Here is an 18,062-nt window from a genome sequence, read left to right on the forward strand (position 1 = left end):
TTGTTCGCGTCAGTAGGTTTAAAAAAAGTTTTTGTCTTCAATATATTGTTTTCCACGGAAATCGTGAGGTCTAAGAAGTGTAGAGAGTTTTTACTGTGTTCTGAAGTGAACTCCAGGTTAACTTGATTATTGTTGATATATTTATAGTCAGATACATGTATTTGGACAGGTCTGCAGGTAAATGGTGGCACAGGACATTGGTACAGCTACGCTGTAGTATACACATCTGTTTTGTAAAGTGCCAAGTACATGGCTGGCACTATATAAACAAACTAAGAGAATGGAAACAAAAGAAAACAGCGCACAACGCCAAATAGTGAAGCAAATTCAACAATATATTATAGAATTAAAAAGGGGGTAATATATCTGCGTACATGAAAAAAGTTGGTAAAAGGCATGTAGTGTGTATCACACTGTTTACCACTCGGCAGCTGTTAGCTGTAGATTCAGGTGCTAGCTTCCCTCTGCTGCTGCAGCTCAGTTGATTCTGGGGCCGGACGTCAGTCTTTTCACTCCCAAGGGGATTTCCCTTCATGCAGCCAGGTTCAGCAGCTGGTACTGGGGCTCGGTGAAATCGCTCCTGCTTCCTGGCCGATATGAAGCTGTGCAGAGGATACACCTGCCGAGGTACAGGAGCGATTTCACTGAGCCCCAGTACCAGCTGCTGAACCTGGCTGCATGAAGGGAAATCCCCTTGGGAGTGAAAAGACTGACGTCCTGCCCCAAAATCAACTGAGCTGCTGCAGCAGCAGAGGGAAGCAAGCACCTGAATCTACAGCTAACAGCTGCCGAGTGGTAAACAGTGTGATACTCACTACATGCCTTTTACCAACTTTTTTCATGTACGCAGATATATTACCCCCTTTTTTAATTCTATAATATATTGTTGAATTTGCTTCACTATTTGGCGTTGTGCGCTGTTTTCTTTTGTTTCCATTCTCTTAGTGTGTGTGGGGTGCTGAGCCACCCCTGCGTTTACAGCTGCAGACGCCATTATCCCCAACACGGTTATGTGGCACTTATTATTTAATGTTTAATTATCTCACTGTGGGAGTTGTGTTTTAATTTTTTATATATCTTTTATCACTAAATTGATGGTATAGTCACTGCACTGTATATATTTATACATTTAAACTTTATAGGTAGTTAGGTAGTAGCGCACAGTTTTGTTTTTTGTGTTTACTATATAAACAACAAGGCTATAAGAATGTGATGTTATTGTCACTCACCCCATTGTACTGCGCTACAGTATACGTTGGAGCCTTGTACATACACGCTAATAATAAGTGTGAGTGCGTGTGGCTGCGTTGCTTGCACAGGATCAGATAGGGCAGTGGAACAGTTACACATGAGCGGCTCTCTGCTGCTTTGGGATGGACTGAGCTGGTACCACCGAGAACGGCTTCGAGACAGGTCTGGACCTGCTGCGATCACAGCAACAGGACACCCCTGAAACTCGCTCTGCTCCAGCTCGGTATTTCTGTCTGTTTATGGGGTGCAGACAGCGTGGCCGATTCCTCTGGCAGTGAAGGTTTTAAACGAGATTTGATTGCCTACCCATAGTAATGAGACAGCGGTGCTGGCGATCCATAACAAGACATGCAGATACCCATATGCCCGTCTTTGCAATCCATAGTAACATTAGGTTATAGTCTCTCACAGCTGGTGAAGGAGCAAAGCCTTCTTTTGGGGGTGCTGAAAGTTGCAAAGTGCTCTAGGTTCTTAAATAATTTGGAACAAGGAAGGTTGTCTCAACTATGAACTTTTTTTTAATTTGATTATCTAAATGAGTGTTTATTTATCCCATTGCACCAAGCGGTTTATATGGGACTGGTAGAAGTTTGCATGAATGTAATAGTAACAGGTTAGATTTAGCACTCCCTGTACAGGAAGATGCTGTTCCAGCTTACCAGGTAAACCATCGCTCATTAAAGAGGTCAGCAAGTTACTCTGTGAAATAACATAACAATGGAAAGAAATGAGCACAATGTAAGTGCTTTATTACGGCGCTGCGTGTGGGCGCTGCCATTACACTGACTGCACCTTAAATAGCAAATGAACACAATCCCATTTCTGGAAGGCCCAATATCACAGCAGTTCCCTGGTCAGTAGCTTGTTTAGGGTAATTTAGAACAGGGTGGGAGGGGGAGTCCCTTATTCCAGAATAGGGCATTGAACCTGATGAAATCCTGCAGAGGACCAGGGAAAGCAGCACACATTGCTTAGTACACACTGTTTTGTGTAAACAGGTAAGTGTTTGGCAACACACCACAGCCTTTCAGAGGCCGCCTTGGCAAATGAAGGTTACAAAGCACCAGCCACGGGCAGAATTTCACATGTAATGTTTATTTAAAATCACACGTTCACGAAAATTTGCACATGGAAACCAGGTACGCTAGATTGATATTAATTTCACAAACACGAATGTATGAGGAGTATTGAAGAGCAGTGGATAAGAGAGTACACAGAGAGAGCTGCATGGTACCGCAGTAATGCAGAACATCCAATCACAATGCTACACAACACATTTCCATAGGATTCAATGGAAATACTTTTACAATATATGAAAGTAATAAGTTATAACAGCACACACACTAACGTGGAGGAGGCCTGGAAATATGGGCCCGTTTCAGAGAAAAAACAACTACAGACTGTATACCATCACATGCCCTTTATACAGTATATAGCAGTAAGGGGTCTCTCACATGTCTAGTGCACAGGGCGGCCTCTCACGGCTGGGGCTCTGAGGCGGGAGGCTAGGGGTGCTTAGGGAAAGTTAAACGCACATTTGAGGAGTGTGAGGTCACATTAAACAATAAGAGGTTTTCCAGCAATAAGGAAACCGTCACTCGGAGAAGGAAAACCAAACACCTTACTGTGCAAAAGGTCTTTACTGTCTCCGAACAAGTGGTCACATTCAGAGCCTGGAGAACCAGTAATGTCCCTGACCTCTTGCACAGAAGGTGGGACGTACACACAGGGCCGGGAATAAGGGTGGGATACGCTGCATTTAAATCTGCCAAGCACTGAGCACCAACATTTTAATCCATAAAACCACCACTACCAGACATTACCTTTTGAGTGTGTAATGAATCCAACAGCCCAATATAGCATGTGCCCTTCAGCCCTTGGCAGTGTTTGAGCCTTGTGGTCTATTACAGGGGGTTCAGCTTGTGTTTGGGGAAACCCCAGGAAGTCGGTACAGGTTCGGTGTTACGCTTGAAAACCCAATTATTTGCAATACGGTTTGGTTAATAATGCAAAGTTTGTATATATTATATAGTTATGTTATACATATGTGTGAATAGCATCTTGTATATATGGGATACGGCAACAGCAGTTCCCCAAAGGAACGCAGGGTCTAAAGAGCAACATCACAAGTTCCTCGTAGTACTGAGATTTATTTTTGAGAGGCAGTGAGTTTATTTTGATAGTCCCAGGCTAACAAGTCGATCGTGAGTTTTTAATGATGCTGCTTGGCTTTTGTTTTTTCCCTAAAACACAGTTTTCTGATGAATTTGTTCTCCATGGGTAATGTACAGAATAGGCAAATCGTGCAGTAGCAGCTCAGGGTGTTCTTAGGCAGATCTGCCTGCTAATATTACACTTACTACCCCATTGCCCTGTCATACCTACCATAGAGAACAATTTCCGACATCCCACCGTGGCGGTGGTGACAGAAATGTCTGGAAGTACAGATGTCGCTGGCCGTTAATGTGTTGGGGTCAGACAGACGATTATTTTTTTTAGAGCGTCTCCATTCCTATCGCCATAACGCACACCAGAAGGCATGCAGAAAATGGCGTTCTCCAAGATCTCCTAGCGCGTTAATAAGTGCAGTAAGGGCAGCTACATCTGTATAATGACACTTTTAGTACTGACATGTGCTATACAAAGCTCAGGTTGTGTGGATATGGGAGCGTGCGTACATTACGGACGTTAGAAGAGAAAGAACACAATTTACATGTGAAATATTCACCTTTAACCCGAGCGCTGAGAGGTGCTGCAGGACTGACAGCGGAAGGGTTAAAGCGAACGCGTAACGGGAACCTCGCAGTGCGAGCGGTGGAGCCCCGCAGCGCCCTGGTTAGCGCAGGTCTTCGGAGGAGAACATGCCCTTGGCTCTTCGCAGTATGGAGTCCTTGTTTGCATCGTAGGGGTGCTCTTTGGATGGGATCTCCAGCACGGCCGGGATGGATACGATGTGGGCATCGATGGCATGACGGATCATTTCGGCTATGTACTGGTTAATCAGAATTATACCAATGTCATCGCGACTCAGAAAACTCCTGGAGACCAAAGGAAGGAAATATTTGTTATGGAAGTATTAAAATCCTCTTAGCAGCTACACTGGAGATGCAAGAAATGACAGTCGGCATTGTACGTATAATCTGTTGTTGGACTTTAGATATTCAACCCGTCTTTCAACAGTGGTTGCATTTTGCATCTCAATTTCCCCACAGACATCAGGCTCACCGACCAGTAGTTACCTGCTTTTTCCAAACTGCCCCTTTGGTGAGGTGGGACTACACTAGCTCTTTTCCAGTCACCTGGAACTACACCTGTGAATAGTGACTGGTTAAATAGATCTGGTATTGGTGTTGTCAGCACACTCCTAAGCAGTTCTAATATCCTTGGGTGTATCCCGCCTGGCACTACTGACTGGATTAGGACTTTCTTCTCTGTAAATGGACGTGTGTCCACCATCTTTCCATTTATATTCCTGTTCCCCGTGGTCCCTTCACCTGCGTCATCACGTGAAACGAGCACGTCGGCTATGGACACATGCACGTGCTTCACTGAAACATGCTACACTGCTGTGGCACCCTGCTCGTTTATTCTTCGCTCCGTAATAGACCTTAAGGTCTCAGTGAGTGTTCTCGGGGGCATATCTGGTCACCTACCTGTACTGAAGGTTTATGGCTGGCTATTCTCAATACTATACACAGTTTAGATATTGAGGGCTCCTACCAGCTATTTACCAGATTATCTATGCTACTACATTACAGCCATATAACCTTCAGTCAATCCTGTGTTAAGCTGAGTCCCCGCGGGCGCTGAGCACGCTCATGCTTGGAGAGCGCTCCAAGCATGAACGCCGCGTGTCCCGCTTGTACACGCGGGGTGGCATTGCGGGTAGTTGAGCGCGCGGGTAAGTATAGGTTTTTTGTTTACCTAAGCATCGATCGCGGGTGAGCGTGTGTGCCCACGAGCAACCAGGGACTTACATATATCTATATGTAATTCCCCGCCACAAGCGCTGCCCGCTCAGCGCCAGCGGAGACGCAGCCTTACATTTTATATTGAGCTCGATATTCGTGTACCTTACAATGGATATGTTCGATCAGTAATTATCACCGATCTGGAAGTGGGTAGATCGATTGGACTACTGCTCCAGCCAAAAAAATATACACTTTGTTTGCTGGAGCTGCAGTCCAGCCAAGCTACCCGCTCCCTTACCTGCATATCTGATCGGACGCCATCGGTGGACACGGAGGATTTGTCGATCAGCTGATGTTTCATTCAGAGGCAGATCAGCTGGAGGAGTAGGAGAGTGCGTGATCGGGAGTAAATAGTTACTCCACACCGGGTACACGGGGCTACAATGAGGTATACACCCTGGTGAGGCTTCACTCGTCCCCATAGGTATTTTACGCTCATTTACCTACAATAACTCTGTACAGGGCCTCCTCTTATCCTCTACACTATCTAAGGCTATTACATAGCCTCAACAACCTGATTTATTTTCAATTTTCTCTCTCCCTTTTCCGGTCCTCCTAGGGCTCATATTTCGGTTTTACCTTTAGTTCAGTGTTGTCACTGATCTGACCTATCACTGTTACAGCTGAAACGGCCTTGATTACCACATTAATTCTGCTAGTTCACTTCTGCGTGAACTAGTTTCGTGGATACTACGGAAGATTGTTGCACTACTGTACACAATCCCTTTCCCCTGTTGCACAGACTCAAGTGGCAATCAAGGTTTCGTCCCGCTGATCTCCTCTGGAATACAGACCTATCCGTTTTGGTGCATATACCGCTTGTATACCAACAGGCTCATAGCGGTTAACTTTGCTTATGCAAAAGGTGGCTGCCACATCACCTGCTCACCATATCGGTGGTTACGATCCGCAGCCTAGTGTTCCAATTACCATATTGTTCTGGGTATACACTGACCTACAATCAAGGTCTCATGCCGTCAATATCCTCAAGATTACACGGTTTGGTGATTAGACTGAGCACGCTGCTTATACACGTGCAGCCTCTCCAACATGCTCACAGCAGCAAACATTGCTCACATAGTGAGTGGCAGCCATATCACCCGCTCAACACACTGGTGGGTACGATCTCAGACTAGTGTTTTACCTACTGTACAATTACTGTTTGACTCGTACCAACACTCACAAGATTAGCTCCTATTATTTACTAGGAGGCATATTATCCTACATGCAGAGCTTCGTAGTTTGGTGCTCCATGGATACATTACCCAATTCATTTAGAGCCAGTGTTGCTCATATATTAGAGATCCCACCTTATCCTTCAGGGACAGCAGTTTATTGCTTACCACTGGTTCCCCTGACAGTGGTGTTAAGTATACCATACTTGTCCATAGATAATCTAGTGGTGACAGCCTCATCCTGTCCAGCAGTTATCCTGAGTGACCCAGAGTCCTTACCATAGCACTCTCACTAGGAGCATTCCTGCATCATTGCTGTTTTTAACACCCATTATTTTAACATTCAATGTAGATAATAAACTTGTTTTAATTAACACAAATCTCCCAGACTGGCGGTAGATTGCCCAAACTAGGGTTCTTTTAGTGAGGAGGAGGGGGGGGGGGGAGTGCCTGCTATACATTGGGCTCCATGAACAAGACCGCTCTCTTCTGTCTTCAGTCTGACGAGCCCTCCCTTTGCTTTCCTCCTTTCACTTATTTATCTAAAAATAGTTGTGTCTCCTCTACTGCCTGGGACTTCCTGATTATTTCCTTGGCCTCCTGCTGCCTAACCTGATATATATATATAGTTCTCTATCCTCCTTCCTCAGGGGGCTTATGTCTTTTGACCCTTTACAATACCTGCCGCCTCCTCTGAGAAGCATATCGGCTTTCTTTTCTTTGCACTTTTACCAGCCTGCCGGACACAGGTCTGTTGCTATTAGTATAGCAGCCTTTTCTGTTTCCCACTGCTCCTGCACCCCTCCAACTGGCCAAATAAATCCCTCAAATATTTCCCCATCTCTTCTAATATCCAACACCTTATGTTGCCTGGAATGACTTGGCTGTCTTTATAAAGACAAGCACAATGATTGATGGTCACTGGAACCCAAGTAAATCCGATATTTTGCCACCATTGGCAAGTATTAAGTCAAGGATTGCTTTCTTGGCAAGTTCAAAGTGTACTGATCAGGTGATTGCTCCAAAGAATGGCCACGTGATAAGAAAGTGCAAGAGGTTCTGTGGCCAGGGAGGTAGCACAACCCTCAGGCACAGAAGGGGTTAAGAGTTCCTTTCTACAATGGTCCCTGGAAAGGCAAAGCGGGGACTAAGTGGCCCCGACCCTCTTAATATATATCTCCCGTCACAGTGTCTGGTTCTATGTAAAGGCCGAGTCGCCAGTGACTTCCCCATTTGCAGAATGCAGATGTGGTTTTATTGCCCAGACTATGAAGAGTTGCAGGAGTAAAACATCACTACTAAATGGGAAACAATGTCAGACTAAAAATCCAGCAATATTTAAAGCTTTCAAAAAAAAAAAAAAAAAAAAATAAGCGGGGTGGGGGGGGGGGGATTGTGGTGTTAAGTTTGGAAGGACAAAAATGAGCCAGCTCCACAAAAACAGGAGTTTGTGAAATGTGCTTGTGTTCCTAATTTTGCTAAATTATTAGATACATCCTTTCCCTGGCTCACCCAAAGACCCTGCAATGTCTCCGCGTGATCCCTTTATGACAGACGTATTTGAGAAGGCGGGTTTAACATAAGACCGCCAAGACACACATAACTCCCTTGGTACAATCTTACTGCTATAATAAAGGGGAAGGCCGTGCGTATAGTCCCGGTGACATCGCCGTAGCCGGGACTATAAGCGCGGCCCAAGACAGAAGCAGTAAGTGTTGGGATCAGGGAGACAGAAGCAGCCTGCAGAGCAGACCAGGCATTTCCAGTTCCAGCCATGGAGAGACAGCACCGCACTTTCCTGCTCGTCACCGCTTCTGGTAAGCAGCAGCCGGTGTATTGTATACAGCAAACAAGGACTATAGGGCTGGGGAAACCACTGGAACAAACCGAAGGTCACATCTCATGACTAGAAGAGGAAGCACGGGGTGACCTTGACACAACCCCAATACAAAGGAGATTATAGGTGGCACACCACTGCTTTAAAGAAAAAGTTTAAGGCGTTTACATTTATTTTATTTATAAGATATTTTACCAGGAAGTAATGCATTGAGAGTTACCTCTCGTTTTCAAGTATGTCCTGGGTATTTGGTGCTCACCTTCCGTTGATCCTGGCGTCCCAAAGCTGGATCCAAAGTAATAGCAAGATAGGAGGAAGGAAGAGGCGCACAAATTGTAGTGGAATGAAATGATTTCAAATGTATTGATGCATCAGAGCTAACAATGGTAACGTTTCAGGACAAGCAGTCCCTTCCTCAGACCAAACACCTCAGGTCCTGAAACGTTACCATTGTTAGCTCTGATGCATCAATAAATTTTGAAATCATTTGATTCCACTACAATTTGTGCGCCTCTTCCTTCCTCCTATCTTGCTTGACACAACCCCTTTATACAGAGAATAGGAACAGTGCAGGGCGACACCACCGAGGTATACCTCAATCTATGGGACATAACACCCGAGTTGCCCCAACGACAGCCCCCTAAGAGTCTGCTCAATGTTCCTTCATTGCTCCTGTCCAATAAGCCAGGATATTAACATCTAGGCAGTAAAGAAAAAATACATAAAAAGCAGCGCAGGGTGACACCGCGTCACGTTATACAGAGGGGACAGTATTAGCGCAGGGTGACACCGCGTCACGTTATACAGAGGGGACAGTATTAGCGCAGGGCGACACGTTATACAGAGGGGACAGTATTAGCGCAGGGTGACACCGCGTCACGTTATACAGAGGGGACAGTATTAGCGCAGGGTGACACCGCGTCACGTTATACAGAGGGGACAGTATTAGCGCAGGGTGACACCGCGTCATGTTATATAGAGGGGACAGTATTAGCGCAGGGCGACACGTTATACAGAGGGGACAGTATTAGCGCGGGGTGACACCGCGTCATGTTATATATAGAGGGGACAGTATTAGCGCAGGGCGACACGTTATACAGAGGGGACAGTATTAGCACGGGGTGACACCGCGTCATGTTATATATAGAGGGGACAGTATTAGCGCAGGGCGACACGTTATACAGAGGGGACAGTATTAGCACGGGGTGACACCGCGTCACGTTATACAGAGGGGACAGTATTAGAGGAAGTAACAGGACAGGTTACCTGCCAGTCCCGTCTATCTCATGGTGTGAGTATATATGTATATGAAACCCCCCAGGCATGCAACATTGTATGTTTCCTGCCTGTCCTCCATGTAATGCAGCCCTCTGTCAGCGACACAAGTCTCTCGCGGTGACACACACAGCGACACAACAGAAGGTCTCCATCTCGGTGACACACACAGTGACAGTGACACACACCAGAAGGTCTCCTCTATCTCGGTGACGCGCACACACTGACAGAGACACCGGAAAATCTCTATCACGGTGACGCACAGTGTGACAATGACACACCGAAAGGTCTCTCTCTGTGAAACACACACAGTGACACACACGCAGGTCTCTCTCGGTGACACACACGCAGGTCTCTCTCGGTGACACACACACAGACAGTGAGACACCGGAAGGTCTCCTCTATCACAGTGACACACACACACACACACACACAGTGACGCACACACACACACACACAGTGACGCACACACACAGTGACGCACACACACACACACACACACAGTGACGCACACACACACACACACACACACACACAGTGACGCACACACACACACACACACACAGTGACGCACAGTGACGCACACACACACAGTGACGCACACACACACAGTGACGCACACACACACAGTGACGCACACACACACAGTGACGCACACACACACAGTGACACACACCGGAAGGTCTCCTCTATCTCGGTGACGCACACACAGTGACGCACACACAGTGACGCACACACAGTGACGCACACACAGTGACGCACACACACACACACACACACACACTGACACACACACACACAGTGACACACACAGTGACACACACACACAGTGACACACACACACACACTGACACACACACTGACACACACACACACAGTGACACACACACACAGTGACACACACAGTGACACACACACACACAGTGACACACACACACACAGTGACACACACACACACAGTGACACACACACACAGTGACACACACACACACAGTGACACACACACACACAGTGACACACACACACAGTGACACACACACACAGTGACACACACACACACACACACACACAGTGACACACACACACACACACACACACACACACACACACACACACACACAGTGACACACACCGGAAGGTCTCCTCTATCTCGGTGACGCTGGTCTCCTTCTCCACCACCAGGAAGTTGGGTTTCCGGTTCTTGTTCAGCTCCCCGATCCCCCCGAGCAGGAACCCGGTGCAGGTGTCCTCATCCCCGATCACCGCGATCAGCTTCCCGCGGACCAGGCCTCCCGCCATCCTACTCCGACCGGGCCCGAACCGGAACCTCTCCTCCTCACACCGCGGGGCGGGAAAACTGCCTTGCCAACGGCCGCAGCGCGAGACCCCCTCCCCCGGCGCGAGCTCCTGTAACCTGCAGCTGACGGCTCGCGCTCCCTGTCATGTGACTCAGTCCCACTCTATATACACAGCGCGTCGGCTGATCCTGGGCGGGGACAGCAGGTCACGTGGTGTGTGAGCACGCGCGTTGAGAGGGCGGGGGGAGGGGAGTTTTCCCCCCTCCTTGTATCACTGTGTAAAGCTTTATTAGTAGGTAACATAAGTCAAATAGCTAACACTTGGACAGGTGACCACAAGGGGTCACTATAAGCCCTATAAATTGCACTCTAAAGTTACAGTATCCAAATATGGACACTGAGGTTGGAAAATGTATATTTATTAGGACCAAAAGGACCCTTAGACAACAGACTCAAAAGCCAATTAAAGCAATAAAAAACAATAAAATTTTAATAAATCTATATATGACAAAAACAAACACATATGGGGAACATGTAAACATAGGAAATTAAAATCCCCAGTGGGAGAGACGGCTAAGTGTAGGGATGAGCGAGTATCTATATGTATACTGCTCAGGTAGGAACAAATATCCTATACGGATATAAGGTGGATATCACAATTTATATATCAAAGCTGTTAGTAGACTTAGCCTCACAAAATAGTTGCTAGCAAAGTCACAATTGCCACCAGAGAGGGCAAACTGAGACACAAGTCAATATTTCCCGGTATATAAGGGTAACCAAAACAGATTAATGTCACACAGACAGTGACTACCTGGATAGTAACCAGAGAGGTATGTCTGTATATAAATATACATGCGGAGTAACGGAGGAGATAATAATCCTCAGTATGCAGCCATCGCCACGCAATGGATAAACCACACATGACGCAGCTTGTCAGATGCTGTATATTGCGCCTCAATACCTGTATTGGTATGTTGTAAGGGAACAAGTGGATATATTGCTGTGTCTGCTTCTATACTACCCTATCTTCATATCCCCGCACAAACGAGCCGTCTCTCCTGCTGTGCGTCTTACGTCTGACGTCACCATACCCCGACGTACGTTTCACGTGCTAGGCACGCTTCTTCAGGGGGAGGAGTCACATACCGTGATTGTAAATGCACTACTATGTGTATGTGATAGGTAACAGAAGAGACAGCCCAGAGCTGCCCTGTCCTTGCACATAATATTAATAATGATCATAGTAATATATCACGTGCATGTCATTATATGGCTACTTTGGATTTGGTGATGGCAATAACATGAACTATGTTTTAAATGGGAATGTGTTGTTTTAAAATATCTAAAATAATTGTATTTACAGTTGTAACCCTTGTTCCCCCCCAGACTCATCTGTGGTGTTTAGGGTGCGTGAGGGCAGATTACATGCGTAGTGGTGGTGCATACCTGCATGGAACAGGAGGGCCTGAGCTTCCCGCGTTGTTATTGGGGAGACAGGACCAGGCTTCTGGGGTGGTAGCCTCCATGCTTTAGTGGTGCAGCGCCTCCATCTTCTATACTCCCAGGGATATGGGACAGGACCTGTATAGAAGAGTGAACCCTGGTCCCAGGGTGAATGCTCCAGACTCACACAACACTCTTTGTATAAAAAGTATTGTCTCTCTTTATTTGTCAGATCAGCGACTCCAAATGTAGTGGCGACCAGCAGTCACAACAACAACAGCAAAGCCCCGTTATTCACTCTCCTCCTCTCCTTCCCTCCAAGTCTCTCCTCCGACAGGATGGGCTGGGCGTCAATACCCCGCAGCCCACCTCCGAGGTTATCCTCGGGGCGGGGAATGCATTCTCCCCATCACCCCAGGCAGGGGGTGAGGGGCATTGGTCCACCGGATCTATAGTACTATCAGCTCTGCTCAAAGTGGCTGAGTCTCTCCACTCCTCTATTTGCTCCTGCACGACTGCACAGGTAAGACCGCCTGTCTCCTCCAGCTCCTTGGACAGAACAGGACTCACAGCCCAGGACTAACAGAACAGTCACTTATGGGAGCTGGCTGCTAAATATAATGTCAGCCCCACCCCTCATGATGTCAGCAGAACCTCCCCTCTTGCTCACGCCTGCAGCAGAGTCAGGGGCCGGCATCTATCACTCAGGGCAGGGCTTGGATGGGGGGAAAATCGATGATGATTACTGGTGCCTGCCCTTAACAGGACTTACCACAGTAGAAGGAAGATAGGTATAGCCCATGCTGTTTACAGGGGGCTACACAGTATATGTAGCACATGTAGCGCACTTTCCCCACCTCCTGGGAGATGTGTGGCTACGGTGTGTGTGGTGCAATACCTGATAGTACCCGGGAGATCTGAGCCTCCGCTGCTGGGAGCCCGGGGTGCATCTGAGTGATGCTCGGTAGCGCCTCCACCTGTACGGGATTCTATAGTGTAGAATAACCCCGTCACAGGACACATATACACAATACACAATGGTATAGTTAGGACAAGTTTTCTATGGATATAGTAATGATTGTACACCACATACAATAGTGCCACAACGTAACACTGGCCTCGCAGGGCTGTAACCCCTCACCGTGCCTCCCCGACACGTGTCCATACCCCGGTGGGGTTTACCCCAATATACTGAGGTGCTCCTGGCACAAACCGTCCCAGTGTCCCCCAAAGAGCCAACCCACCCAAATGTGTGAGACAGCGCTGCCCCACTAAAGTGTAAAGTTGGTGCACTGGTGAGTTGAGTACCTGCCGTGGGCTCCCAAACCCGGCGCGCAGATGGTAACGATGGGATACACGGATCCGGAGAGAGGAACCGCGTCGCCTCCGCCGCTACGTTGGGGGGTGTCCCGCCATGAAGAATGTCCTTTGCTGTGGGTGGTGGTCCGGTCCCAGACCACCTAACGCCAGGGCGCAGCCGCGTCCTGTCTGTGTCCCTATCTCTGGGGCTACAAGGGCAGTGTCCCTAACTACTGGGCCTGTCCCTGCAGCAACCACAAGCTTTATGGGAATCGGGGCCTAGCTGGGGCCTAACAGGGGGTATCTGGCCTAGTGCAGGTGCCACAGACACCTGCACACACAACCTACCCCTTCCTTGTCCCAGCTCCGACTGACTCGCGGTCCCAGCGCGCGAAATGTATCCTTTCAGGGAGCAGGAGATTCCTGCAGCCCTATTGGCTGGTTCGCGCCGTGTGACTTTACTGCCCGATGCATTGTGGGGCTTGTAGTTCCCTTGTGGGACTTAGCATGTAATGGCCACCGCTCCTGGAGGGTACTACGCATGTGCGAGCTCCATAATGGCTGCCGTGGCTCAAAGTGCTTCTGCGCATGCGTGAGGCAACACTGCGCATGCGCGGCTAAGTAAAGATGGCGGCGCCCTGCTAATGTGCTGGCGGGAGCCTGCCACTTGCCGCAGTTGCCCGCATATTTCCCCGTTCTCTTCCCATCCACCGCTGCCGGACGCACCGCAGCGGAAGGTAAGGGAATGAAGGGGGGACCAGGACTATATGTATTATTTGTTGTAATAAAACATATATGTAGCCGAGTCCCCTACCCTGCCCCGGTGTGGGGAACTGGCCAGCTGCTCGGCGGGACCCCGCGCGATCGGGGAGAGGTGGCGAAGGCCATTGCGGAGCTTGTCGCGCATGCGCAGTGGCTGCCGAAGCGGCGGCCATCTTGGATTGCCTGAAAGGGGCTTTACAGGACTAAAAATCTTAGGACTTGCGAGAAAGCGCGCGAGCGGCCATTTTGAATTAAGGATATCCTCCGCTGGACTAACGGAGTATAGGCAGTGTGATGGAGGCATCCAAGGAAGAAGGTAGTGTCCAGGGAGCAGTAGCTTCCTGGACTAGATAAAGTAGGGGGGAAAACAAGCGCAAAGAATACTGTGAGCTAAAAGGAAACTTATAGTTCCAATGTAGACAATAAATATAAATTCCCTTGATGGGTGCCGCACCGGGTAGCAAGTGGGTTCGTTCTAAACCACTTGAATAGTAGAAGGGGAGGATTCCAATGCGCACAGTCTCATAAAAATTGGAAATATATAAAAAAGAAGAAAAAACACAATAGTGTGATATTGTATATAACAATATTAGCAAAGAAAGTATTGCACTCACATTTCGTGAAATCTAACGGGCATTTCGGTTGCTAAGTTTAAGCACACTGATGTTGCAGACTCTCCGTTATCAGGGCACCTCCGATGATATGCACCGTCTCCAGCGCAGGACTCGCAGTGTCGGGCAGGCTCTCCGTTATCAGGGCGCCTCCGATGATATGCACCGTCTCCAGCGGCAGGACTCGCAGTGTCGTACAGGCTCTCCGTTATCAGGGCGCCTCCGATGATATGCACCGTCTCCAGCGGCAGGACTCGCGGTGTCGTGCAGACTCTCCGTTATCAGGACACCTCCGATGATATGCACCGTCTCCAGCAGCAGGACTCGCAGTGTCGGGCAGGCTCTCCGTTATCAGGGCGCCTCCGATGATATGCACCGTCTCCAGCGGCAGGACTCGCGGTGTCGGGCAGGCTCTCCGTTATCAGGACACCTCCGATGATATGCACCGTCTCCAGCAGAAGGACTCGCAGTGTCGGGCAGACTCGCCGTTATCAGGACACCTCCGATGATATGCACCGTCTCCAGCGCAGGACTCGCGGTGTCGGGCAGGCTCTCCGTTATCAGGGCGCCTCCGATGATATGCACCGTCTCCAGCGCAGGACTCGCAGTGTCGGGCAGGCTCTCCGTTATCAGGGCGCCTCCGATGATATGCACCGTCTCCAGCGGCAGGACTCGCAGTGTCGTACAGGCTCTCCATTATCAGGGCGCCTCCGATGATATGCACCGTCTCCAGCAGCAGGACTCCCGGTGTCGGGCAGGCTCACCGTTATCAGGACACCTCCGATGATATGCACCGTCTCCAGCGCAGGACTCGCGGTGTTGGGCAGACTCGCCGTTATCAGGACACCTCCGATGATATGCACCGTCTCCAGCAGCAGGACTCGCGGTGTCGGGCAGGCTCTCCGTTATCAGGACACCTGCGATGATATACACCGTCTCCAGCGCAGGACTCGCGGTGTCGGGCAGGCTCTCCGTTATCAGGACACCTCCGATGATATACACCGTCTCCAGTGCAGGACTAGCGGTGTCGGGCAGGCTCTCCGTTATCAGGACACCTCCGATGATATACACCGTCTCCAGCGCAGGACTCGCGGTGTCGGGCAGACTCGCCGTTATCAGGACACCTCCGATGATATGCACCGTCTCCAGCGGCAGGACTCGCAGTGTCGGGCAGGCTCACCGTTATCAGGACACTTCCGATGATATACACTGTCTCCAGCGCAGGACTAGCGGTGTCGGGCAGGCTCTCCGTTATCAGGACACCTCCGATGATATACACCGTCTCCAGCGGCAGGACTCGCAGTGTCGTGCAGGCTCTCCGTTATCAGGACACCTCCGATGATATACACCGTCTCCAGCAGCAGGACTCGTGGTGTCGGGCAGGCTCTCCGTTATCAGGACACCTCCGATGATATGCACCGTCTCCAGCAGCAGGACTCGCAGTGTCGTGCAGGCTCTCCGTTATCAGGACACCTCCGATGATATACACCGTCTCCAGCAGCAGGACTCGCGGTGTCGGGCAGGCTCTCCGTTATCAGGACACCTCTGATGATATGCACCGTCTCCAGCAGCAGGACTCGCGGTGTCGGGCAGGCTCTCCGTTATCAGGACACCTCCGATGATATGCACCGTCTCCAGCAGCAGGACTCGCGGTGTCGTGCAGGCTCTCCGTTATCAGGACACCTCCGATGATATGCACCGTCTCCAGCAGCAGGACTCGCGGTGTCGGGCAGGCTCTCCGTTATCAGGACACCTCCGATGATATGCACCGTCTCCAGCAGCAGGACTCGCGGTGTCGTGCAGGCTCTCCGTTATCAGGACACCTCCGATGATATGCACCGTCTCCAGCAGCAGGACTCGCGGTGTCGTGCAGGCTCTCCGTTATCAGGACACCTCCGATGATATACACCGTCTCCAGCAGCAGGACTCGCGGTGTCGGGCAGGCTCTCCGTTATCAGGACACCTCCGATGATATGCACCGTCTCCAGCAGCAGGACTCGCGGTGTCGTGCAGGCTCAACGTACGCAGGATATTCTCAATGGAACAGATGAAACACAAATAGTGTGATACTGTATATATAAGTATAAGATGAAAACTAAACGACATATACTCTCACATTTTGTGTTATACACATTGGCTTTTGGTTGTTAAAGTAACCATCTTCAGAGGGTGGTTCTGGAGTCACAGGATACCTCCAGTAAAAAAGGGAAAAGGACGCAGGAAAAAGGAAATACATCTTTATAGAATAAAAACAAAAGCAGAGATGCTCCCAGATTACCAAAAAAAGCTGCACTGAATCAGCTGAATCCCCACTCTCAATACACCCCAGTGATGACCATACACCAGGGACCCTCACATTGAGGGGGTACAGAGCGCCAGGCAGCTCCCAGGGGTCTAGTGCAGTCCTTGCAAGTGAGAAATAAAAGTCCCAACGCGTTTCGTCTAATCAGACTTCTTCCAGGGGTTTTCTCTTATACCCACATCTCACCTCCCCCCCTGAAGAAGCGTGGCTTACACGCGAAACGATCGTCGGGAATACACGTCACTAGCTGACGTCATCAGAAGTGGCGACATCCAGTGATCCTATGCACCGAAAGAGTCAGGCTTGTATCCATTACGGAGTCTCTGCTTTGACTTTGATCCGCCGTGATCGAGGTGTGATTTAACTTCTTGTTTTGGTTATTTGTCTCCTGCCTGTTCCTCAGGCTGATGCATTAGTACCGTTCGAAAGAACAGTGATATTTAGGTGTTTCTTGCGGCATACATATCAAGGCAAATGTGACCTGTTATTGTTATTTTTGTTGCAGTAATCACCTGTAGTGATACAGTTTATCCACCTAGCAGTAACAAGCCTATACTGGCATATTTGGATACCCAAGACTTTACAACATTAATATATATTTCTGGCTAGGATTACGTTACTGCTCCAGTTGAACATTATGCTTTAAACTGGAATAGATGTTTACAGACAACAGGTTCCTATACTTATGATATATAGATACGTCTTCCAGTGAAAACTGACTGTTCTGAGCCACTTCAATATGGGGTTTTTTTTAATGTTGGAATGAATTTATATGTGTGTTTTTAATGAGTATTTGAACTAATAAAACTTTTTTATTTTTTGATCTTTTCGGTTC

The 18,062-nt window shown here is 48.7% G+C and overlaps 1 protein-coding gene across 1 annotated transcript; it reads right to left on the reverse strand.

Moving 5' to 3' along the window:
• Window positions 1-2,327: 2,327 nt before the first annotated feature.
• ATP6V1F (ATPase H+ transporting V1 subunit F) lies at window positions 2,328-11,001 on the reverse strand. The gene is made up of 2 exons (XM_075599267.1): window positions 10,642-11,001; window positions 2,328-4,289 (listed from the first exon to the last, which is right to left on the reverse strand). Exons 1-2 carry the CDS (start codon window positions 10,806-10,808, stop codon window positions 4,088-4,090), a joined length of 369 nt encoding a protein of 122 aa, XP_075455382.1. The 5' UTR covers window positions 10,809-11,001; the 3' UTR covers window positions 2,328-4,087.
• Between the last annotated feature and the right edge of the window lie 7,061 nt (window positions 11,002-18,062).

The sequence above is a fragment of the Ascaphus truei genome, chromosome 5 (genome assembly GCF_040206685.1).
Source record: "Ascaphus truei isolate aAscTru1 chromosome 5, aAscTru1.hap1, whole genome shotgun sequence".
Classification (NCBI taxonomy): domain Eukaryota; kingdom Metazoa; phylum Chordata; class Amphibia; order Anura; family Ascaphidae; genus Ascaphus; species Ascaphus truei.